Consider the following 25,558-nt stretch of genomic DNA (forward strand, 5'->3'; position numbering starts at 1 on the left):
AACAGGAAGAGGAGATGAGAGAAACCCATTCAGGGCCACACGTTGACTACGACTAGAGAGGACGTCCGCCAGCCATGCGTGGAGATTTCCATGGATACCAAAGGAGGAGAGTTTGGTGATCAGGGCGGGGTGCCAGACCGTATCGAAGGCACGTGATATGTCAAGGGAGACAGCTCTAATTTCATGTTTGGCATTGAGGACCTCCATCCATTGTTGAGAAAGCAGAAGCAGCATGTCCAGAGTAGAGTGACCTGGTCTGAAACGAAATTGATGATCAGAGATCAAGCCATTGGAGAAGAGGAAAGATTTCATATCTGAAGCAATGATGGATTCCATGACTTTGCTGATAATTGGGAGAAGGCTGATTGGTCTGTTGTTGCTGGGATCTGTTTTTGCACCTTATTTGTACAAAGCGGTGATGTTGGCTGATTTCCAAGCAGATGGCAGTTGACCTTGAGCAAAAGAGAGGGTGAAGAGAACAGAGAGAGGGAGTGAAAGAGCGGAAGAACAGGATTTTAGGACCCGTGGGCTGATGCCGTCAGGTCCAGTTGCAGAATCAGATTCGAGGGTTGACAGAAACTTTTCCACCTTGTCAGGAGGAAAGGACACAGAGTCCAGGAGCAGCTGGGTAGGACTGGGTACGGTGGGTACAGAGAGGGATTTTATTATTATAACTTACGTGTTGTATTGTTTCCTTTATTATATGTTATACGTTTTATGTTATATGTTTTATGTGTCCGTTTATGTTTTTTGTGGTTAATGTGTTAGCTCTTACATGAGCCTCGACTTTGTATATATAAAAATTTTAAAAATCAATTTAAAATCTATCAATGGCCAACATCAAGTTGGTCATCAGGTAGGATGCAGGACCTGTTGTCATGCAGCATCAAAATGGCCTTTGAGCTTCATCATTAATGCAAGTGGAGTAAAAGTTGGTGACAATGGTAAATGATTTGTCAGCATGTTACCGATACAGTATTTGTAATCACTACCATCCCTCAACACCCTCCCCAACTCCCCATTACCTGCCCCCCCCCCCTCAGTCTCTCATGTTACCTTTAATGAGTCGTAATGCTCCTGGCGCAATATGTCATACTCCTCCGACAAGTCTTCCCAAAAATCGTCTCTGAGATTTTCATCGAGCAGACTCGAACACTGCAACGACAACAACCGGATAACACACCGAGCCCCCAACATGCTTATTCTATTGAATGTGAGCAAGGTTACATGTTAAAAGTGATAATCGAGGTGATGTGGACCAAGTTAATTTTTGTAGAAAAGGTTGCACTCATGACTGCATGCACTTTCACTTCCGTACCACAACAACACTCCGTGAGGCATCGAGCACGTGCACCACTACGTTGGAATACTGTGGAGCGATCTTCACAGCTGTGTGCTTTCTAGGGATAGATTGGTGGTGGTGTTTTGGAGTAAACAGAGCGCCAGGAAAATATGAACACAAGACCAAAATTGTTTTTTAAATGGAAACTTTTTCAGTTAAACACAGCAGCTACTATTTTGAGAGAAGGTCGGTTCAGTTATAAATTTGCCACAACCTACGATGATGTTAACGAAGAATCCAGTGTAAAAGGAAATATTGTAAGACCAGAAGAGAAAGCTGGACATTTTGGGTGGAGAAGGTGGTGGAAGAATGGCCCACCTCGAAGTAGTTGCACCACCAATCAATAGCGGAATGGTAAGACCGATCCTCTCCATCTCTTTAGCAACATGGATCATCTCATCAAGGGAAGGTGTGATGAGTCCAGACAAGCCCACAATGTCTGCGGCACGAGAAGGCGAAGAAGAAGAGTGCAAGTAATAGGTGAGAATAAACAAATTGGTTAGTTTCTCTTGAGAATAAATCTGGTCTTTCCCAAAGCTGTAATTACCTCCACCACCAAAGGTGGACAGAGGTTACGTTTTCACCCCTATATAATTGTTTGTCTGTTTGTGAGCAGGTTATCTCAAAAAGATATGGATGGATTCAGACAAAATTTAGTGGACAGGTTGGGTTATTTATTTATTTAATTTTTGTATACAAAGTCGAGGATTGTGTAAGAGCTTAAAGTGTATGAGAGGTGTGTGACAAGGACGAAATTATTCGATTTTGCTTATGGATGGATCAGGATATCAGATATCCTGATCAGATATCTGAAGATATCAGATATCTGAAGATGGATCAGGATACAATAATTTTTAAGTGATTTTTTTTGTATACAGAATTGAAGCTCGTGTATGAGCTAACACATTAAACACAAAAAAACATAAACAGACACATAAAACATATCTGAAAGGGAGCGGATACAAGACGAGGAGAGAGAGGAGAGCACACAAGCACAACAACAGCAGAGAACTAGATGGTATTCATAGAATACTTACCCTGCGCAGTCAACTTGTTGCAAGCCAACTCTTCTGTTTTTGAACATTTTTTTTTTCTTTGATCCAATATGGCTGCCAGACCACGTGAGCGATGACATCATAAATTTATATTCTCTAATTTAATTGTTGCATAGATCACGCTCAATACATTCCAAACTGATCAGACAAAGCGTTGTCCCTGTCGAATTATGACGTCATAATTATGGCACCAATGACGTCATCATTAACAACACCTATTCCCCGTTAACAACATATGGAGTTCTTTACAATGAGCCATGTTTCAATTTTTTACATACAGCGGTTTTGGAGATATAGAGGTGCAACGTCTTTCGGTTTTTCCAAGATGGTGCCTGTATCACATGACCGATGACATCATGATTATCATTCAAATATTCAACAGGAGGCGGCGCTCCTATGGTGAAAATTTCGTGCCCATCAGACCAACAGTTGCTGAGAAAAAGAATTCGCAATGATCGGATGTCAAATTATGATGCCATAATGAAGGCACTGATGACATCATCATTAACATATCTTATTCCCCAAGGGCAGTACTTGACAATGAGCCATGTTTCAATTTTTTCCATGGAGCGGTTTCGGAGATATAGAGCTGCAACTTTTTTTCGATTTTTCCAAGATGGCGTCTGTACGACGTGACCTATGACGTTATAATTATCATTAAAAAATTCTACACAAGGAGCCGCACATATTCTGAAAATTTCGTGTCCATCGGACTACCAGTTGCAGAGGAATTTTTGTTTTATTCATACTGATCAGATCAAGTGTCGTACTTGTCGAATTATGACGTCATAATTAAGGCACCGATGACATCACCATCAACATATGTTATTCCCCATGGGGAGTACTTGACAATGAGCCATGTTTCAATTTTTTCCATTGAGCGGTTTGGGAGATATAGAGGTGTTACCTTTTTCCAAGATGACGCCCGTACCACGTGACCTATGACGTCATAATTGTGAATAAAAAAAATTCTACAGGCGGAGGCGTTTCTATGGTAAAATTTCGTGTCAATCGGACCAACAGTTGCCGAAAAAATGAATTTTTAAAATGCAGACACGGCACACGTACGCGCCCGACTGCTTGACCTTGATTTTCGCTTCGTGAGCGCAGGGTAACAAGGACATCGAGAGATCTGTGGAAGTGAGAGGGCTGGGGGGATGGGAGGGGTACACAGTATAAAGCAAATGAACACTACTAGAAATTTCACGAATGAAGTTGGAGATTGAAAAAGGTGGATTTAGGGTGTATTAATGGTGGTAGAAAAGATCAACGTTTTGGATGGGGGAAGATAAGAGATGGTGGTGAACAGCTGTTTTAAAGACCTAGAGGGAGGAGTGGGATTGAAGAGAGTGAGGGACTTTGTTCCAGAGGCGGGAGAAAAGAGGAATGAAAGAGTGAAGGTGAATAGAGAGTCTTGATTTTGGCAGTATCACCATAAGAGGGTTGCTGGCAGATTTTGTGGATCCTGCAGGAATACTTGGGGGACAGAGCACAGAAAGAGCTGGGGGAGCTAGGCCGGAGAGGCCAAAAATTGAGGCCAAATTCTTCACCATTGAGGCCAAAAATGATATACAGCATGATATCTCAACAAGTTATGGACGCATTCAGCCAAAACTTGGTGGACGAGTTGGGTTGGTGACAATAACAAGCCGATTCGATTTTGGTAAAGGTCCGGATGAGGATCCGGCTTATCAGTGGGACACAAAACAAACGATTCAGCCTGGCGGAGGTATGCGCTCCACCGAGTGCCGTTCTAGTTACCCTGCGCTCGCAAAGCTAAAAGTGGGGTTAAGCAATTGGGTACGTACGTGTGCTGTGTGTGTGCCGTGTGTGCATTTTAAAAATTCATTTTCTCGGTAACCATTGGTCCGATTGACATGAGAATTTACCGTAGGAGCGCCTCTGCCTGTAGATTTTTTTGCTGCTAATTATGACGTCATAGGTCAAGTGGTATGGCCGCCATCTTGAAAAAAAGTTACACCTCTATATCTCCCAAACCGCTCAATGGAAAAATTTGGAATATGGCTCATTGTCAAGTACACCCCATGGGGAATGAGATATGTTAATGATGATGTCATAGGTTCCTCCATTATGACATCATAATTCAACAAGTACAACGCTTGATCTGATTATGAAAAAAAAATTCCTCTGCAACTGTTAGTCTGATGAACACGAAATTTTCAGAATATGAGCGGCTCCTCCTGTAGAATTGTTCTAATGATAATTATGACGGCATTGGTCACGTGGTGCAGGCACCATCTTGGAAAAATCGAAAAAAGTTGCACCTCTATATCTCCGAAACGACTCCATGGAAAAAATTGAAATATGGCTCAATGTCAAGCACGCACCTTGGGGAATAAGATATGTTAATGATGATGTCATCACTACTGAAATAATGACCATAATTGGGCAAATACAACGCTGGATTCGATCAGTATGAATTTTTTTTTTCTGCAATTCTTGGACCGATTGACACGAAATTTTCACCATCGGAGCGCCTCCTCCTGTAGAATATTTTAATGATAATTATGACGTCATAGTTCAGTGATAAAGGCGCCATCTTGCAAAAACCGAAAAACTTTGCCCCTCTATATCTCTGACCCTGCTCCATGGAAAAAATTTAAACATGGCTCATTGTCAAGTACTCCCCATGGATATGTTAATGATGACGTCATTGGTGCCTTCATTATGACGTCATAAGTTGACAGGGACAACGCTTAGTCTGATAATTTGGAAATTTATTTAGCGTGATCTATGCAACAATTATATTAGAGAATATAAATTTATGTCACGTGGTCTGCCAGCCATATTGGATCAAAGAAAAAAAACACTTCAAAAACAAAAGAGTTCACTCGCACCAAGTTGACTGCGCAGGGTAAGTATTCTATGAATACCATCTAGTTTACTTCATTTGTTCGTGTGCAGGATGCGACCATGGGTTTGCTTCATTCCTGGGAGCGTGTCTGTGTCTGTGTCTGTGCCACGTGTCCTTGTAGATTAGAGCGAGAATTTGGAATTTGTTCAACATCTCGCTTAATCCTTGTGAAGGACACAGTGGGATCTTCAACATCCATGAACTACTGCAAGTAAACAAATCTCCATCTTAGGGATGGTGCACTTAGGGATGCAACACATTGCCTGCGAAGCACAGATCCAATAGTTTATATGTGGGTCCAGAATTGAACCCAGACGAGACAAATCAAAGGTAAGCACACGACCTCTGTGCACCATGCTGCACGACTTTGTAGTTTACTTACCAGCCTTGCTCTCTATGGCCATATTGAGGATCTTCTCACATGGAGTCATAACTCCCAAGTCTATAACCCTGGGTGAAACAACAACAAACGACAAAACAGATGGCACTGTGAGTACATTATTCCGTGGTGCATACAGTAATATATAATTCGAATTGTGCCAAGGTGTGTGGTGAAACCTGTAGTTGTTGCAGCCAAGCACAACTCCGACAATATTCTTTCCGATGTCGTGGACATCCCCCTTTACGGTTGCCAGCACCACAGTACCATTATATGGATCCTGAAACAACCGCACCGCTGTATCTTAGCAAATACACTCGTATGTAGGAATCCATGACTTAGCAAAACATCAACCATCCAAGACTGCAGTCTCTGCATACACACCCTCCAACCAAGACAACAGTCTTTGGAGACACACCCTCCCCTCCATCCAAGACCACAGTCTCTGCATATACACCCTCCATCCAAGACAACAGTCTCTACATATACACCGTCCATTCAAGACCACAGTCTCTGCATACACACCATCTCCTCCATTCAAGACCACAGTCTCTGCATACACACCCTCTCCTCCATTCAAGACCATAGTCTCTGCATATACACCCTCCATCCAAGACTGCAGTCTCTGCATACACACCCTCCAACCAAGACAACAGTCTTTGGAGACACACCCTCCCCTCCATCCAAGACCATAGTCTCTGCATATACACCCTCCATCCAAGACTGCAGTCTCTGCATACACACCATCTCCTCCATTCAAGACCACAGTCTCTGCATACACACCCTCTCCTCCATTCAAGACCACAGTCTCTGCATACACACCCTTCAACCAAGACCACAGTCTCTACATACCCACCCTCCACCCAAGACCACAGTCTCTACATACCCACCCTCCATTCAAGACCACAGTCTCTGCATACACACCCTCTCCTCCATCCAAGACCACAGTCTTTGCAGACACACCCTTCAACCAAGACCACAGTCTCTACATATACACCGTCCATTCAAGACCACAGTCTTTGCATACACACCCTCCCCTCCATCCAAGACCACAGTCTCTGCATACACACCCTCCATCCAAGACCACAGTCTCTGCATAGACACCCTCCATCCAAGACCACAGTCTCTACATACCCAAGCCCTTTTCTAAACCCCTCACCTGTTTCCTTGCATCCTTATCACCAATTTATAATCAATATTGAATGTAAACCATAAAGGGATCCCTCACCTCGTCCAAGGTAGAAACACCATTTTGTTTCCGTGCCTGACGGTCAATCTCCATGAATGGAAAAAGATAAGACACTGCCTTCTTCATCACTCGTGCAGATTTTATCACCTGCAAATACATGAGAGCTTTATCACAAAAACAAGAAACAGGGATGGACAAACTTTATAAAAAGAGGCAAAAATTAATTTAAAAAAATATTTACGAGAAACAGCAAATTAATTCAACAGTTGTTTAACTTCGACTGTGCTTCCAAAATAAATATCAAACAAACATCAATATTGCTCAAACTCAAACAAAACTCTTGTTAAGGTAAAATAATGATCACCTGTGGAAGGAACATTTTCCCAACACCGAAAAGATCTCCAACGATCTGCATGCCGCTCATCAAGGGACCCTCGATGATGTGCAATGGCCGAGGGTACTGGGGGCTTGTCCTCGCCTCTTCAACATCTTCCACCACATACTTGTCTATACCCTGGTGTTGGAGCAAATAAGCAAACAATGGTGGAAACGAATAAAGCAAATCAAAATAAATATTTAATTAACAACACAATAATTAGTTTCCCATTTTGTGTTCGTGTTCAAATAGGTAATTTAAATCCTTGGAAGGTTTGGCTGGGTCAATATAGGGAACGATGATCGCACACAATATGTCGTATCCAGTTTCGCACACAATATGTAGCATGCAAGTTCGCACACCATATGTATTATCTAAGTTTGCACACTATATGTATTATCCAAGTTCGCACACAATATGTATTATCTAAGTTTGCACACTATATGTATTATCCAAGTTCGCACACAATATGTATTATCTAAGTTTGCACACTATATGTATTATCCAAGTTCGCACACAATATGTATTATCCAAGTTCGCACACCATATGTATTATCTAAGTTTGCACACTATATGTATTATCCAAGTTCGCACACAATATGTATTATCCAAGTTCGCACACTATATGTATTATCCAAGTTCGCACACTATATGTATTATCCAAGTTCGCACACTATATGTATTATCCAAGTTCGCACACAATATGTATTATCCAAGTTCGCACACTATATGTATTATCCAAGTTCGCACACAATATGTATTATCCAAGTTCGCACACAATATGTATTATCCAAGTTCGCACACAATATGTATTATCCAAGTTCGCACACAATATGTATTATCCAAGTTCGCACACAATATGTATTATCCAAGTTCGCACACAATATGTATTATCCAAGTTCGCACACAATATGTATTATCCAAGTTCGCACACTGTATGTATTATCCAAGTTCGCACACAATATGTATTATCCAAGTTCGCACACAATATGTATTATCCAAGTTCGCAAACAATATGTATTATCCAAGTTCGCACACAATATGTATTATCCAAGTTCGCACACTATATGTATTATCCAAGTTCGCACACAATATGTATTATCCAAGTTCGCACACAATATGTATTATCCAAGTTCGCACACAATATGTATTATCCAAGTTCGCACACAATATGTATTATCCAAGTTCGCACACAATATGTGTTATCCAAGTTCGCACACAATATGTATTATCCAAGTTCGCACACTGTATGTATTATCCAAGTTCGCACACAATATGTATTATCCAAGTTCGCACACTATATGTATTATCCAAGTTCGCACACAATATGTATTATCCAAGTTCGCACACTGTATGTATTATCCAAGTTCACACACAATATGTATTATCCAAGTTCGCACACTATATGTATTATCCAAGTTCGCACACAATATGTATTATCCAAGTTCGCACACAATATGTATTATCCAAGTTCGCACACTGTATGTATTATCCACGTTCGCACACAATATGTATTATCCAAGTTCGCACACTTTATGTATTATCCAAGTTCGCACACAATATGTATTATCCAAGTTTGCACACAATATGTATTATCTAAGTTTGCACACTATATGTATTATCTAAGTTTGCACACAATATGTATTATCTAAGTTTGCACACAATATGTATTATCTAAGTTTGCACACTATATGTATTATCTAAGTTTGCACACTATATGTATTATCTAAGTTTGCACACAATATGTATTATCTAAGTTTGCACACAATATGTATTATCTAAGTTTGCACACTATATGTATTATCTAAGTTTGCACACTATATGTATTATCTAAGTTTGCACACAATATGTATTATCTAAGTTTGCACACAATATGTATTATCTAAGTTTGCACACAATATGTATTATCTAAGTTTGCACACAATATGTATTATCTAAGTTTGCACACTATATGTATTATCTAAGTTTGCACACAATATGTATTATCACTTCCGTTTCCGGTCTTGCTGGCGAGAGTTCGTTTATTCGCAGCTCTCCATGCTATCCATCGAAATCGAAGTTAAGTAATTGTTCCCATTTGTATTTTCGTTATAACTATTTATTTTATGGTGTATATATTGTCTCCCGACGAAGATTTTCGGTGCAAATCTTTCATACCTGTATTGAAAATCGTGTTAATTCGGGTCGTGTTTTGAGGCCTTGTAGTTGTACAGTGAACACTGTACAACCTTGAGGCTTTGCTTTTCTCTCAGCGGTCCGTGCTTTTGTGATCCAATAACTTTCGTTCTCTGTTTTCCCAATCTTTTCACCCCATAGCCCTCTTCCTTGTGTAAATCACAACTCAAAAAAATCCCCAAAAAAAACATTTCCTTCTCTGTTCTCATTCGTTTATTCATTCTTATTCGTTCGGTCGTTCGTTCTTCGACCACGTGTTTCTCCCCCATTTCCCCAGATAGATTGTCAAATTTCAACTCGTTATTTTATCGTCCATGCGTTATTGTTTTGATTATAGTTACTTTTGGTTTGAATTTCCTGTAACTTGTAATTATTTAATCGTGTTCTGCTCCTCGTGTGCGGCCTTGTAGTTGTACCCCCGTCGGTGTTTGTTATCTTAATCGTGTTTTGCTTGGCTCTTAGTTTTTTTCCCTTCTACCCCGAACATAATACTCTGTCTAACGTTCTAAATCCCCACCTCCGCCCCCCCCACCCCCACCCCCAAAAACCAAACAAACAAAAAAAAAACCAAAAACATTTATTTTCCTTTCTCCACGTGTACTGTTGACTCATCCTGTATTTTCTGTCCAGGTGTGCTGTTCGCCCCGCCCCCATTAACTCCTTGCCATCCACCGTTTGCCCTTCACGTGACTCGTGGTGGTCCCTCTCGGCTCTCCCCCCGTTGGTATTTTTGTGCACATAAGATTGTTCACGGTTCTGTTTAAATATTATTTAAATATGTATAACCTTTCCCCTTCAGTGTTTTACTCAGTGGTATTTTACAACACGCTGTTTTTCTTCCTATTTAAAAGGCTTTTCTCAATTTCCTCTCCAACTCATTCCACCTCAAAAAAAAGAAATTCAATATCTTATACGTCTCCCTCACTACATGGTCTAAATTCACATTCATTCCATCCCTCCTCCATCATTCTGAACCGGAATGCTAACTTGAAAATCACAACAAACCCAATTTGTTTTCAATGTTCGTCTTTCATTAATCATCCACTTTCTAAACTCCCCTCTTGCCCCTCCCATCCAAATCCCTCCCCTTGCACCTACACTCCTAAACTCCCCCCTTGCCCCGCCACTCTTAAACTCCCCCCATACCCCTCCACTCCTGAACTCCCCCCTTGCCCTTCCACTCCTGAACTCCCCCCTTGCCCTTCCCCTCCTAAACTCCCCCCTCACTCCTCCCCTTCAAAACTCCACCCCAACCCCTCCCATTCAAATCTCCCCCCATACCATTCCTCTCCAATTCTCCCTCCTCCCCCCTCCTCCTCAAAGCTGCCTCCTCCCCACTTCGTCTCCCTTCTATCTCATACCTCCACCCCCCCCAACCTTCTTCTTTCCTCTGCCCCCCCTCAAACAACCCCTCTCTGTGCCTCATCCCTTCACCTTCAAACCTTTCATCCTCCTCATCCTTCCCTTTCTTGGAACTCTTCTGCAATCGCTGACACACTAACAACTGCTCTCCCTACCTCCCCCTCTCATCCTTCATCTTACCCTACTCCTCCCCTCCCCTGTCCTGTACCCGATGCTCCCCCTCTCTCTTCATTAACGGTATGGACCTCAAACATCCGGGGCCTTCGCTCAAACCTGACTGATCTCTCCATACAGGTTGCTTCTGACAATCCAGACTTGATCTGCTTAACAGAGACTTTCCTCCTTCAAGATGTCTCTGATTCCTTAATATCTCTTCCTGGTTACTCCCTCCTCCGGTATGATAGACCTGAGCCTCGGCCTGGTGGTGGGGTGGCTATCTTTATCAAAAACTCTCTTCCTCACTCTCCTTGCACTGCCCTCTCTCCTCCTCACCCCCAGGAGTACCTCTGGCTACGGCTTCCTCTCCGCTCCCACCTTTTGTTCATATGTGTTCTGTACCGTCCCCCAAACAGTGATGACTCCATCTACATTTCACTGTCTGACAACATGGACCAACTTCTATCCACTCATCCCAACTCTCTCTTCCTCATATGTGGTGACTTCAATTGTCATCATGCCACCTGGTTGGGTGTGGGTTCCTCTCTCACCAGTCATGGCACCTCAGCAAAGGACTTCTGTGACTCACTGGGATTGACACAATCTGTCAATTTCCCGACCCGGATCTCAGCCAATGGAGTATCTTCTCTTCTAGACTTGGTTATGACTAACTTCCCTGCTAATGTCTGCTGCTCTTCTTCTGCTCCAATCGGTTCTTCTGATCATGTGCTTGTCAAAGTGGACATCTCTCTGGCCATTCTCAGAGAGCCTCCTCAGCGTCGACGAGTCTGGCATTTCACTCAGGCCGACTGGGACGGTCTTCAAGCAGCCATCAATCGTCTGGATTGGTCTCCCATCTCCACTGCCTCTGACATCAATTCTTCCTGGGAATTCTTCCAAAGCAAACTGATCTCTCTCATGCACAGATTTATCCCATCTCGCCTTCAGTTGTCTTACCCTTCCTCCCGTCCATGGTACACTGAATCTTGTGGTGAGGCAGTTGCCCTGAAACAACTTGCCTTTGCCTCTTGGAAGGCTAATCCAACTGAAGGAAATCTCAGTTCCTTCCACCAAGCTCGGAACAAGTGTGTGTCTACCCTCAGGATTGCCAGGAAGCACTATCTCTCCTCACTCAAGAATGAACTCTCAAACCTGTCTCCTTCCTCCAAATCCTGGTGGCGTCTGGTCAAATCCGTTTCTGGTGTTTGTTCCCCCTCCATCCCCTCCCTTACCTCAAATGGCCACACAGTTGACATCGCACGTGACAAAGCCGAATGCCTCAACTCTGTGTTTGCCTCAAAATCCTTAGTCCCAAACCCATCTCTCTCTGTTCCCACCTTTCCCAGTCGAACCAAACTGCTCCTGGACTCTGTGACCTTCTCTCCTGACAAGGTGGAGGAGTTTTTGTCAAACCTCGACTCTGATTCTGCAACTGGACCAGATGGCATCAGCCCACGGGTCCTAAAATCCTGCTCTGCCGCTCTATCTCACCCTCTCTCTGTTCTTTTCACCCTATCTTTTGCTCAAGGTCATCTGCCAGCATCCTGGAAATCAGCAAACATTACCACTTTACACAAAAAAGGTGCAAAAACAGATCCTTGCAACTACAGACCAATCAGCCTGCTCCCAATTATCAGCAAAGTCATGGAATCCATCATTGCTTCGGATATGAAATCTTTCCTCTTCTCCAATGGCTTGATCTCTGATCATCAATTTGGTTTCAGACCAGGTCACTCTACTCTGGACATGCTGCTTCTGCTGTCTCAACAATGGATGGAGGTCCTCAATGCCAAACAGGAAATCAGAGCTGTCTCCCTTGACATATCACGTGCCTTCGATACGGTCTGGCACCCAGCTCTGCTAACCAAACTCTCCTCCTATGGTATCCATGGAAATCTCCATGCATGGCTTGCGGACTTCCTCTCTGGTCGTAGTCAACGTGTGGCCCTGAATGGATTTCTCTCATCTCCCCTTCCCGTTCAGGCTGGAGTTCCCCAAGGCAGTGTGCTGGGCCCTGTGCTTTTTCTGGTCTTTATCAATGATCTCTCCGACTCTCTGGAAAATCCTCTGTATCTCTTTGCTGATGACTCCACTCTGCCGCTCCATTCCTCTTCCCTCAGATCGGCAGTCTGCAGCCTCCTCACTCTCTGAAGACCTGGACAAAATCACAGACTGGTCAAACATGTGGAACATGTCTTTCAATCCTGACAAATCTCACACTCTTACTATGTCTCTCCGAAAAGATCGACTGGACAACCCTCCCATCTACTTTCTCAACAATCCTCTCCAAGAAGTTTTGTCGCTCAAGCTTTTGGGTCTCACCATCTGCCATGATCTTTCTTGGGAAAACCACATTTCCAAGCTGGCCTCCAAAGCCAGTCGCCGACTGGGCATCCTCCGTCGTGCGAAGTCCTTCCTAGGCACACCTGAGCTCCTCACCACATACAAGGCTTTCATCCGCAGCTCAATGGAATACTGTTCTCCCCTATGGGCTGGTGCTCCTGCCTCACACCTGGCTCGGCTTCACGCTGTTGAATCCAAAGCTTTCAGAATCATTGGAATCTCCCGCGATGAAGCTATCTCTGAGGGCCTTTCACTCACTCACCGCAGGCAGGTAGGTGGTCTTTCTGTCTTCTACCAACTCCTCTCCGGCCTTGCTCCCCCAGCTCTCTCTGTGCTCTGTCCCTCAAATATTCCTACAGGTCGCACAAGATCTGCCAGCCACCCTCTGATGGTTAAACTGCCGAAATCTCGGCTCTCTGCTCACCCTCACTCTTTCATTCCTCTTTTCTCCCGCCTCTGGAACAAACTCCCACACTCACTTCAATCACACTCCTCCCTCCAGGTCTTCAAAACAGCTGTTCACCACCATCTCTTATCTTCCCCCATCCAAAACCTTGATCTTTTCTACCCCCACTAATTCACCCCAGATCCACCTTGTTTGAAATTCCAACTTCTTTCCTGGAAGTCTTGGCAGTGTCCATATGTTTTATACCTCTCCCACCCCCCCCCCCTTCCCATGCCTCCCCCCCAAAGCCCTCTCCCTCCCACAGTTCTCTCGATGTCTCCATGTCTCTCGGTCCCTGCTCTCAAATGTTGTGTTTGTGTCCTTCCCCCTCTCTCCCCATCTTGTCTACCGCTCCCGATGTTATTTGTTTTGTGTGTCTGTTTGTCTTTCTGTGTGATTAATGTTCGCTCTTTCACGAGCCTCGATCTTGTATACAAAAAAAATAATAATAATAAAAAAAAAAATCAAAAAAAAAATCTAAGTTTGCACACTATATGTATTATCTAAGTTTGCACACAATATGTATGATCTACGTTTGCACACTATATGTATTATCTAAGTTTGCACACAATATGTATTATCTAAGTTTGCACACAATATGTATTATCTAAGTTTGCACACTATATGTATTATCTAAGTTTGCACACAATATGTATTATCTAAGTTTGCACACTATATGTATTATCTAAGTTTGCACACAATATGTATTATCTAAGTTTGCACTCTATATGTATTATCTAAGTTTGCACACTATATGTATTATCCAAGTTTGCACACTATATGTATTATCCAAGTTCGCACACCATATGTATTATCTAAGTTTGCACACAATATGTATTATCTAAGTTTGCACACTATATGTATTATCTAAGTTTGCACACTATATGTATTATCCAAGTTCGCACACTATATGTATTATCCAAGTTCGCACACTATATGTATTATCCAAGTTCGCACACAATATGTATTATCACAGCTCGCACACAATATGTATTATCCAAGTTCGCACACTATATGTATTATCCAAGTTCGCACACTATATGTATTATCCAAGTTTGCACACTATATGTATTATCCAAGTTCGCACACCATATGTATTATCTAAGTTTGCACACAATATGTATTATCTAAGTTTGCACACTATATGTATTATCTAAGTTTGCACACTATATGTATTATCCAAGTTCGCACACTATATGTATTATCCAAGTTCGCACACTATATGTATTATCCAAGTTCGCACACAATATGTATTATCACAGCTCGCACACAATATGTATTATCCAAGTTCACACACTATATGTATTATCCAAGTTCGCACACTATATGTATTATCCAAGTTCACACACTGTATGTATTATCGAAGTTCGCACACTATATGTATTATCCAAGTTCGCACACTATATGTATTATCCAAGTTCGCACACAATATGTATTATCCAAGTTCGCACACAAAATGTATTATCCAAGTTCGCACACTATATGTATTATCCAAGTTCGCACACAATATGTATTATCCAAGTTCGCACACAATATGTATTATCCAAGTTCGCACACAATATGTATTATCTAAGTTCGCACACAATATGTATTATCTAAGTTTGCACACTATATGTATTATCCAAGTTCGCACACTATATGTATTATCCAAGTTCGCACACAATATGTATTATCCAAGTTCGCACACTATATGTATTATCCAAGTTCGCACACAATATGTATTATCCAAGTTCACACACTATATGTATTATCCAAGTTCGCACACAATATGTATTATCCAAGTTCGCACACAATATGTATTATCCAAGTTCGCACACTGTATGTATTATCCAAGTTCACACACAATATGTATTATCCAAGTTTGCACACTGTATGTATTATCCAAGTTCGCACACAATATATATTATCCAAGTTCGCACACTATATGTATTATCCAAGTTCGCACACAATATGTATTATCCAAGTTCGCACACAATATGTATTATCCAAGTTCGCACACAATATGTATTATCCAAGTTCGCACACTATATGTATTATCCAGGTTCGCACACTTTATGTATTAGCCAAGTTCGCACACTATATGTATTATCACAGCTCGCACACTATATGTATTATCCAAGTTCGCACACTATATGTATTATCCAAGTTCGCACACTGTATGTATTATCCAAGTTCGCACACAATATGTATTATCCAGGTTCGCTCACTGTATGTATTATCCAAGTTCGCACACTATATGTATTATCCAAGTTCGCACACTATATGTATTATCCAAGTTCGCACACTATATGTATTATCCAAGTTCGCACACTATATGTATTATCCAAGTTCGCACACAATATGTATTATCCAAGTTCGCACACAATATGTATTATCCAAGTTCGCACACAATATGTATTATCCAAGCTCGCACACAATATGTATTATCCAAGTTCGCACACAATATGTATTATCCAAGTTCGCACACTATATGTATTATCCAAGTTCGCACACTATATGTATTATCCAAGTTCGCACACTATATGTATTATCCAAGTTCGCACTCTATATGTATTATCCAAGTTCGCACACTATATGTATTATCCAAGTTCGCACACTATATGTATTATCCAAGTTCGCACACTATATGTATTATCCAGGTTCGCACACTATATGTATTATCCAGGTTCGCACACTATATGTATTATCCAAGTTCGCACACTATATGTATTATCCAAGTTCGCACACTATATGTATTATCCAAGTTCGCACACTATATGTATTATCCAAGTTCGCACACTATATGTATTATCCAAGTTCGCACACTACATGTATTATCCAAGTTCGCACACTATATGTATTATCCAAGTTCGCACACGATATGTATTATCCAAGTTCGCACACTATATGTATTATCCAAGTTCGCACTCTATATGTATTATCCAAGTTCGCACTCTATATGTATTATCCAAGTTCGCACACTATATGTATTATCCAAGTTCGCACTCTATATGTATTATCCAAGTTCGCACACAATATGTATTATCCAAGTTCGCACACTATATGTATTATCACAGCTCGCACTCTATATGTATTATCCAAGTTCGCACACTATATGTATTATCCAAGTTCGCACACTATATGTATTATCCAAGTTCGCACACTATATGTATTATCCAAGTTCGCACACTATATGTATTATCCAAGGTTGCACACTATATGTATTATCCAAGTTCGCACACTATATGTATTATCCAAGTTCGCACACTATATGTATTATCCAAGTTCGCACACAATATGTATTATCCAAGTTCGCACACTATATGTATTATCCAAGTTCGCACACAATATGTATTATCCAAGTTCGCACACAATATGTATTATCCAAGTTCGCACACAATATGTATTATCCAAGTTCGCACACAATATGTATTATCCAAGTTCGCACACAATATGTATTATCCAAGTTCGCACACAATATGTATTATTGTATTATCGAAGTTCGCACACAATATGTATTATCCAAGTTCGCACACAATATGTATTATCCAAGTTCGCACACAATATGTATTATCCAAGTTCGCACACAATATGTATTATTGTATTATCGAAGTTCGCACACAATATGTATTATCCAAGTTCGCACACTATATGTAGCATCCAATTTATCAAACCAAGATCTGATCCCTCATTGATTGGCCACAACCAAAATGGCCAACCCTCTCTATCCATTGAGAACATGATTAAGAAAGTCATACCTTAAAAGAAGGGAACCATTCATTCATTCATTCATTCATTCATAAGAAAGCAGAAGAATCTCATTACGACGTACTACCTGACATCATACTACCTCATTGCATTTGCTACTACCTTAACGAGGGAATACTGCAGCCTGTCGTCCACGTTATATGAACGCCATTCCTCTCCTTGCAGCTCTTTCTTCTCCGCTTTCCCCATCGTCTGACATAGAAACATGCAATGCACCATAGACACATGCAACACACCATAGACAACGAGCGATCTTGTGAAAGAGAAAGTGGGAAAGGTGTAAGACTTACCTGTGTGTAAAGCAGTAGCTTCTCTGTGGCATCGGGATCCAAATTCCAAATCAAATCTTCACAAAGGCTCAGCAAGTCCTTTGGGACATCGGTGTACACTGGCAGACAACCAGCGTTCACTATACCCATGTCCATACCTGCCTGAAGAGGAAAAAAGAAAGTTTTTCTTTTAACTACAGACCCTGTTCTAAAGTCCAATACAATGCAATGAAACACACACACACACACACACACACACACACACACACACACACACACACACACACACACACACACACACACACACACACACACACACACACACACACACACACAGCAACAAAAACCATGCTTCGTACATACGTAGGTACATAATAAGTTTAGAAGCTTTATAATTATAGGTAAGCATCACCAACCTGCTGCTAGATATCAATTTAGGTTTATTTATTTATTTTATGGACACTTATTTATTTTCATTGAAATTTTTATTTCACAGTTTACAGTTATAGAAATTACAATTTTCAAATGGATATTGATTTACGTTTTCTATTTTCTTTTTTTTAACGTGTGCTTATGGTTGTTTTTTTTAACCTAAATTATAATTTATGGATGCTTTCTTATGAAGGGCACTGTATGTATATATTGTTACGAATTTGGTAGAGCAATATGTAGAGCAGAGTAGATCTGAGTAGGTAACATGCTTCGACTGTCGCGATAGGGAATCTACCTGTAATAAGTCATGTTTAGGCGTTTTGTCAGTCAAGGTGTATAACTGTGAATCTACCAGGAGATTAATGTGTTAATTAGTGTCGGGGTTAATCAGTAGAGCCCTTGTATGTCTCACCTAGTAGTCAAACCTTGTCCATTATGGCACGGCAGACCACTTAAACATTAGTTATGACCTTTAGTACAACACTAAATGACGCCTTTCCGCCCTGACATGACTTAGGAAGAAATCAGGCTAGAACACCGCCACAATTGGCCGCCACCATTTACACCTCCGAGAGGCCTATCCACCTCGCATAGCACATGCTGTGACCAAGGAGCAGGAGCGGGAGAGTTGGAGTGATGCAGTGGGCGTGCACAGGGGCGAGTCGGTGGAGCTCTGATTGGCAGAGCAGTGCACCAATGCTGACGTCATCGGCCAGAGATATTAACGGGGGCCAGACGCCATTTCGGCAGTTGAGAGAGGAGTCCGGAGAGTTGGATCGAGAGATGAGATCAGAGCCCCGACCTGAGTTGAGCAGGTTTTGGATGAGAGTTCATGTGCGCAGTTGAGTTGAGTTCAGATGAGATCAGAGCCCCGACCTGAGTTGAGCAGGAGGAGTGAGGGAGTTGAGTGACATTCCTGGTGCAGTCCAGAGCAGCTGGATTCGCAGAGTTGGCAGTTGAGCCATAGGGAGTTGCTGAACGCCAGTTTGCCGAACGCCATTGGGCAGTCGAGTCGATACGAGGAGTTGTCTTCAGCAGCCCGGTCGAGTCGTTCAGAGATCCCGACCCAAGTTGGGCTGAGGTGTAGCCTGAGAGGATCGGAGCTTGGAGCGGGACCTCGTGGTGTGCGGTCGGGCCGGGCGGGGCGGTGCTGGACAGCAGCGGAAGAAGACGACAAGACAAGCTAAGCCGAGCTCCGCGTGTACATTTTACAAGTCGTGTTTCTTTCTTTAATCCATCTCCCTCGTCTCGTGTTTGATATCTGTTGTGTGTGGGATCCCAATTTAGCTACCTTATTTTATTATCGGCGTGCATTTTCCTGTCCTGCCTTTTTCATTTGAATAAACCCTTGTATTATTTTGCATCCCCCATTCAAACCTGTGCCGCGTGAGTTAATTTCCTCTCACAGGACCGGAGCTACGCCGGCTTGCTGCAGTTAAGTGCTTTCGCCGCAGCCTTCATTTTCCTTCTTCCTCCCGCGCGGCCATAGCCGAATCCGTGTTTGGGTAGTTGCCTCCAATAAGACCATTTAGGCTATCCACAACTCTGATGTTAATCGGAGTTGCACGACAATATATATATATATATACATATATATATATATATATATTGGGCAGTCGAGTCGATACGAGGAGTTGTCTTCAGCAGCCCGGTCGAGTCGTTCAGAGATCCCGACCCGAGTTGGGCTGAGGTGTAGCCCGAGTGGAGCGGTGCTGGTGCTTTTGGAACTTGGTGCACGGACCTCGTTGGCGGCGAGAGGATCGGAGCTTGGAGCGGGACCTCGTGGTGTGCGGTCGGGCCAGGCCGTATATATATACATACATATATATATATATATATATACAGACTTGGCATTTAATATGGATTTTTTTTTTTCTTGACTTGGGTTTACTTTCTTAACTCAGTATATCAATCTGGTGACTCAGCCTGTCATCCTTCCGAGGTCGGCTAATTGAGTACCAGTTCACTGGTAATTCCCTGTTTGTCGTTAAAGGCGGCAAAAAGGGTTGGCGTCAGGAAGGGCATCCGGCCGTAAAACATTGCTTCAAAAAGGGGACCGAAAAAACAACAACAACCACGGTTCCCGAAAAAGGCCAACCCCCGCTTTGCGGGGAAAAATGGCCTCTAAAGGTGGTTATATATATATATATATATATATATATATATATATATATATAGTTACGGGTCGCGGACAAGATGTTACTTTGGGCCGAGCGGATGGTCAACCACGACCGTTACAGGATCCCCGATTAGCCCGACTCCCCCAACGTTGACCAAATCGCGCCACAGATATTCAATATGGAAACCTCTAAAGCGACCGAAAGAGAAGGAAGAGAGAAGAAGACAGAGTTCGGAGGAATAACAGGATTTATTATACACACAAGCAAAAAGAAGGAGCGATCAAAGTTATTTACAAGCAAGGGATGGAAGAAGCAGTCACACAGTGAATCGTTGGCTTATCTATGCAGTTTACTTAACCCCAGGACAACGATTAAGACAGACGACGTTCACACTTACACGGGGGAAATTGCAGGCAGGAATGGCGGAGGTGGGTTGCTGGAGAGGGAGGCAGGGTCAGGTCCCTGCAACCGGCAGGGCTGGAGGTAGCAGCTCCCACTCTTCGCGTTTTTGGCGGGAAAACCCTCGGTCGCGTCGACGCTGCTGATGCTGTGGACGTCACGCGCTGGCTCGGTCACACCTGCTCCTCTCCTTCTGGTGGAGCCGTCTCCCTCCTCTCAGCACGTCTCTCCAAAGCTTGTTTCATCTCCAAGTACCTCTCCTTTTTGGAGCGTCTCTCATCTCTCATCTCACAGCTCATCTCTCATCTCACAGCTCATCTCTCATCTCATCTGCCGAAGCAGTCCCTTCCAGTCGCTTTTATTACTCGGGTCGGAATCAAGCCGCCGGCTGCGAGGGCACGCCTACCGGGTCGCTCACCGCGGTGCTGGTTGGCTGTTAGGGCTGTCCGATTCCCCCTTTGATCATGCCGACGTGCCACGCCCGTGAGTTGGCGGCTCCTACCCCCCTCTTCTCCGAGATTAGCACATGGGCAATGGCGGCTTGCGGGATTGAACACCACTCGCACCGCTTTTGAAAGGATCTTTGGAGAGCGGAGATGATTGGGGAAATTGAAAGGGGCCTACGCTTATTTCGTTTGATACAATGCAGAGTCAAGCTAGTGGGAAACACATATTTAGCCTACATAGAAAAAGGAAATAAGCTATTTAAAAGGATATATCGTGGCCTGTCTGTAGGTTCATGGAATTAAATAGGGGGACGTCCTTCGACCTTATTTACTCTATGAGGGTCAGTTAAAACACAGCAAACCAGTTCTCACATTCTTTACACCTTCCAAATTCATTACAATATATACACAAAGAATTAAGTTAAGCACCCCTACACAAAGAATTAAGTTAAGCACCCCCTAATATATATTCTTTGTGTATATGTATTCCTTTGTGTATATGTACGATGGTCCCTCCAATAGCCAATCTGGATGAATTGGAACGTGCATTACATCGGGAATGGAACAACCTGCCACAGCAACGCATACGACGGCTTACAGGGTCTATGAGACGTAGGGTTGAGTCAGTGATCCGATCACGTGGGTCCTACACACGTTATTGACGCAAAGATCGCTAGAGGTCTTCTCAGAACAATGACTGTACGTTAGAAAACATAAACGTCATCCACACTGTCCGTGATGGACCTATAGCTCCATACTTAAATTGAGGTGAAAAGATGCCTAAAATTCCCAATAAATTTCACCTTAAATTATTCAGAATAAAATATTGAAAACGGCATGATTGTTATGTTTTTATGTGACCATAATATCACTTCTCCAGAAAATATAGCAATATCATGGGTATATTACACTGTTTTGACGACAACAACCTTGTAATGTGCGAGGTTGTAAAAAAACGGGGGGGGGGGTGCTTAACTTAATTCTTTGTGTATATATATATATTGTTACGGACACGACTTATTAAGATGTTATGATGGGCCGAGCGGAATGGCCGCCGTGTTCGCACAGTTTACCCGATTCCACTCGAACGTTGACTAAGTCGCGCTTTGCTAAATCAATGATGGAAAGGACACAACGGCTGGGTTAAATGACACGACACAAGGGGTACAGTTCTCAAGACCTCCGGAGGAGGATATAATATTGGTGATGCAGAAACGGGTAGATTACACGGTACAGAGGTAAAGCACAGAAAGATGGGCACTTAGACACAGTCTTATCTTATCCCCGACAGACCACAGACAAACGGGACAAGACTGACTTACACAGGGATTGATGGCAAGGAAGGGCAGGCATTCGATGGCTCAAGGTGCACCTTGGCTCAGGGACAGGATACAGCTCGGTCCAGTCCAGAGATGCGGGGAGTTATTCAGCGCTTTGAGGTGGCGTCTTCTCTCTCCGTGGTGTGGGCGCATCTGACGTCACCTCCCTCGTTTCTGCGCATGCCCAGCGGGGAGTGACACGCCCTCGGCTCGTTAGCTCCGCCCCAGATGGAATCGGTCCGCCGCTCCTATTGGGTGCGGGGGGGTTACCGGGCTCCGCCCTTGACGAGGAGCTGACAGCGAGCCCCTGCGTGGTAACCCCGTCGGAACACATGTTCAATGGCGGCTAACCAAGCCGGAGTGAGGACGCGCACTCCCCGCGCCGCCGCCGCGCCGCTGTTGTTGTTGTTGGTGTTGTTGTTCCATGAGGAAGAGATGCGGGGAGGTATTGGGAGGTCCTAAACTTACTAATGGTGCCATACAATCACATTCTGGTGCAACGAAGAGTCAGAATTAATGGAAACGAGTCCTTAACTGACATAGACTAAGAATAACTAGCAAGATGTCCGAAAGTTGTCTACGTGAGATGCGGTGAACCTGGGCACGACATTTAAGGGGGGAAATAGGGGAAGGTCGGTTCTACAGAGTGTTGTTTACAGAAAATGGGACGAGGGAATGGGGGATTGGGGATAGTTGGGAAGTATTGGGGAAATAGGGGAATATTTACAAGCGGATATGGATGGAGGCCAAATCCCATATCCGCAACATTGCACCCTTCTCTACCTCGGGGCGTCCCGACCCGATAAATTTTTACCTACTTTAGTGTGGCACTCAGATGTAGTTCCCTCTACTATTAACTCAACCCTGAGTGCGACAGTTTTACAGATGTTCACAAATGAGTAAATATGTCCCCCTGTGACGTTGCACCCTTCTCCTCACAGAAACACACCCACAGGATAACCGAATCGCGGAAAGAATCCTCAAACTAAACATACAGCCGGTAGGGAGCATTATTTACACAAGACTACACTGATATTTACACTACGATCCAGGACCTGTTCTTTGAGGAACACATGCAGATGTTATGCATAGAGAGAGCACGCATGCCAGCATCGATACACCAACCCACGAGTGCCCTGTGGCCCTACGGCCTTTAATAAATTGCAGAGCACCCCATCCCAGCACCAAACAGCACCACCCCATCATGTACAGTCAGCACCATCCGGTGCACCAATAAACTGTTCATTAATCACCGGTGGTGTCGCAGCCGGCCGATGTTCTGCCGCTGGTCTTGCCTTGGAGCCCACTTGGTGTTCTGGCTTCCTTAAAAATAAAGAAAGGCGCCAACCGCGTCCATTTCTAAATTGTGGCCGTCAGGGGGGCCAACTATAAGTGGTTCACCTGTATGGCATAGGTGCCACGTTGACCCAGAGGTCCATCAACGGGTGGTGCTTGCCCGCAAAAGACTGCGGTCCATGGTGGGCGGCCACAAAAATTGCGGTCCATATGGTGTATCGATCCCGGCAGCAAGCAGCGAAAGTGCAGGCCCACAACTGCAGAGCCCGCACCTCTCTCTCCTCTCTCTCTGCCCCAAAGCCAGATCCTCGGAGGTGGGAGACAAAAGAAGAAGACAAGTGAGTAAGGTGGTAAGGGCGCAAAAGTGCACGCAATACAAGGTGATGCACACTAGGGGCACATGGGAACCAGGTGAGACAGGTACGTTCCTACCGTACGCCCCCCCCCCCACCAGGTAACCTACATTGCCCCTCCCTTACCCCTTACTGTATCCACAAAACACAACACTACCCATAAACATCTACTTTACAAATCAACAAACGTCCCTACTGTCTTCCCCGTTCCTCCCATAAACCAAATTCGTCTTCTCTCCCTCCTAACCAATCAAATTTGCCATTTCCAACTCCAACTCAACATCAAAATTTGCCATCTCCAATTCATCATCAGTCCCTCCTAAGGAGGGAGAGATGGAATCACCCCAATGTCTCATCCACGTCGTGATGCGTCTCACAAATCCAACAGCAATTCTCATTTCCTGCAACACAAAACCAGGAAAACACAGGTCTGGAGTCATCATCATCACCTCAGGCAAGTGGCTGCGTATGGTGCGACAGGTTCATCAATCCTAACTATTTCCTAAATGACTTTAACAACTTTACATTACCCGGGGTCTTTCCCTGCCAATCCATTGGCCAACTTACACTATGGGTTCTAAAAACCAATTCCCATTGACCAAACTGTGGTGCTTCTCAATTTGGGGTCTCACTCCCCCGATTCATCTCCCGGTGCCCTCGCACAATTTCTGGGCTGCGACGTGTAGCTCTCCTAGCAGGTCTACCCACCTGCACACCTCCACCACTGCAGTTGCCTCCGAGCTTACCTGCTCCTTACCCTAACCTATCTACTTGGGGAAGGCCCTCTGGCGCTCTCCCTGGCACTGGGCTACCCGGGTCCGTCCTCCGGATCCTCGGGCCCCATCCACAACTCTACCGGCTCCCAGAGCCCACCTGCGGCCTCACCTGGCCGACATCCTCACAGTGGTGGAGTGCCCAAACCAACTACACACACTAACAGGCTACACGCCCAGCCATTTCCACAACACTAATGCACCCATCCACAATACCATTCTGCAACCGCACCACAAATGCCAATATCCAACCACAATTTACCTATACCCTCTACCTAACACTTACACTACCCGCCCCGGGTACTCGTGAAAGGGGTCCACTCTTCCCCCATCCACACCTTCGCACCATGTACACCACTCCGTACCACTTACTCCAACTCTCTCCACACCACTCATTCTCTGCTCCATATATTCCACACACCTGTACTTGCACACCTGTGCTCTCACACCTGGTGCCACCTGCACCCTTCTCTCCCCAAAGCGCATTCGCGCTGATCCACCACACTCACTACTCATACACTGCTCCACACACCTGTCCAGTTCTCACACAGCATCATTTCATCTAACTACTCCCCTCTGAAACCTGCGCTTCCCAGTCGTCCCTTTAAACTATTGCGCTCCCACGTCATTATCATCCACTCTAATCTACCTGCGTCCCCACTACAGGTATCAGTCACTAACTAACCTTAACGTTACCTAATGTCATC

At 43.7% G+C, this 25,558-nt stretch overlaps 1 protein-coding gene across 3 annotated transcripts in view; it reads right to left on the reverse strand.

Moving 5' to 3' along the window:
• MTR (5-methyltetrahydrofolate-homocysteine methyltransferase) overlaps positions 1-25,558 on the reverse strand; it is a 141,275-nt gene that overhangs the window by 26,411 nt on the left and 89,306 nt on the right. For all 3 annotated transcript variants that reach the window (XM_068131796.2, XM_078766853.1, XM_068131797.2), the window contains exons 18-26: positions 17,735-17,875; positions 17,547-17,636; positions 7,205-7,354; positions 6,880-6,987; positions 5,831-5,931; positions 5,655-5,722; positions 1,661-1,781; positions 1,319-1,400; positions 1,057-1,155 (exon numbers count right to left, since the gene is read on the reverse strand). In XM_068131796.2, the coding sequence (XP_067987897.1) occupies positions 1,057-1,155; positions 1,319-1,400; positions 1,661-1,781; positions 5,655-5,722; positions 5,831-5,931; positions 6,880-6,987; positions 7,205-7,354; positions 17,547-17,636; positions 17,735-17,875 (960 nt within the window). The remainder of the gene's footprint in view (positions 1-1,056; positions 1,156-1,318; positions 1,401-1,660; positions 1,782-5,654; positions 5,723-5,830; positions 5,932-6,879; positions 6,988-7,204; positions 7,355-17,546; positions 17,637-17,734; positions 17,876-25,558) is intronic.

The sequence above is a fragment of the Myxine glutinosa genome, chromosome 12, assembly GCF_964187855.1.
Source record: "Myxine glutinosa chromosome 12, kmMyxGlut1.1, whole genome shotgun sequence".
NCBI classification, from domain to species: domain Eukaryota; kingdom Metazoa; phylum Chordata; class Myxini; order Myxiniformes; family Myxinidae; genus Myxine; species Myxine glutinosa.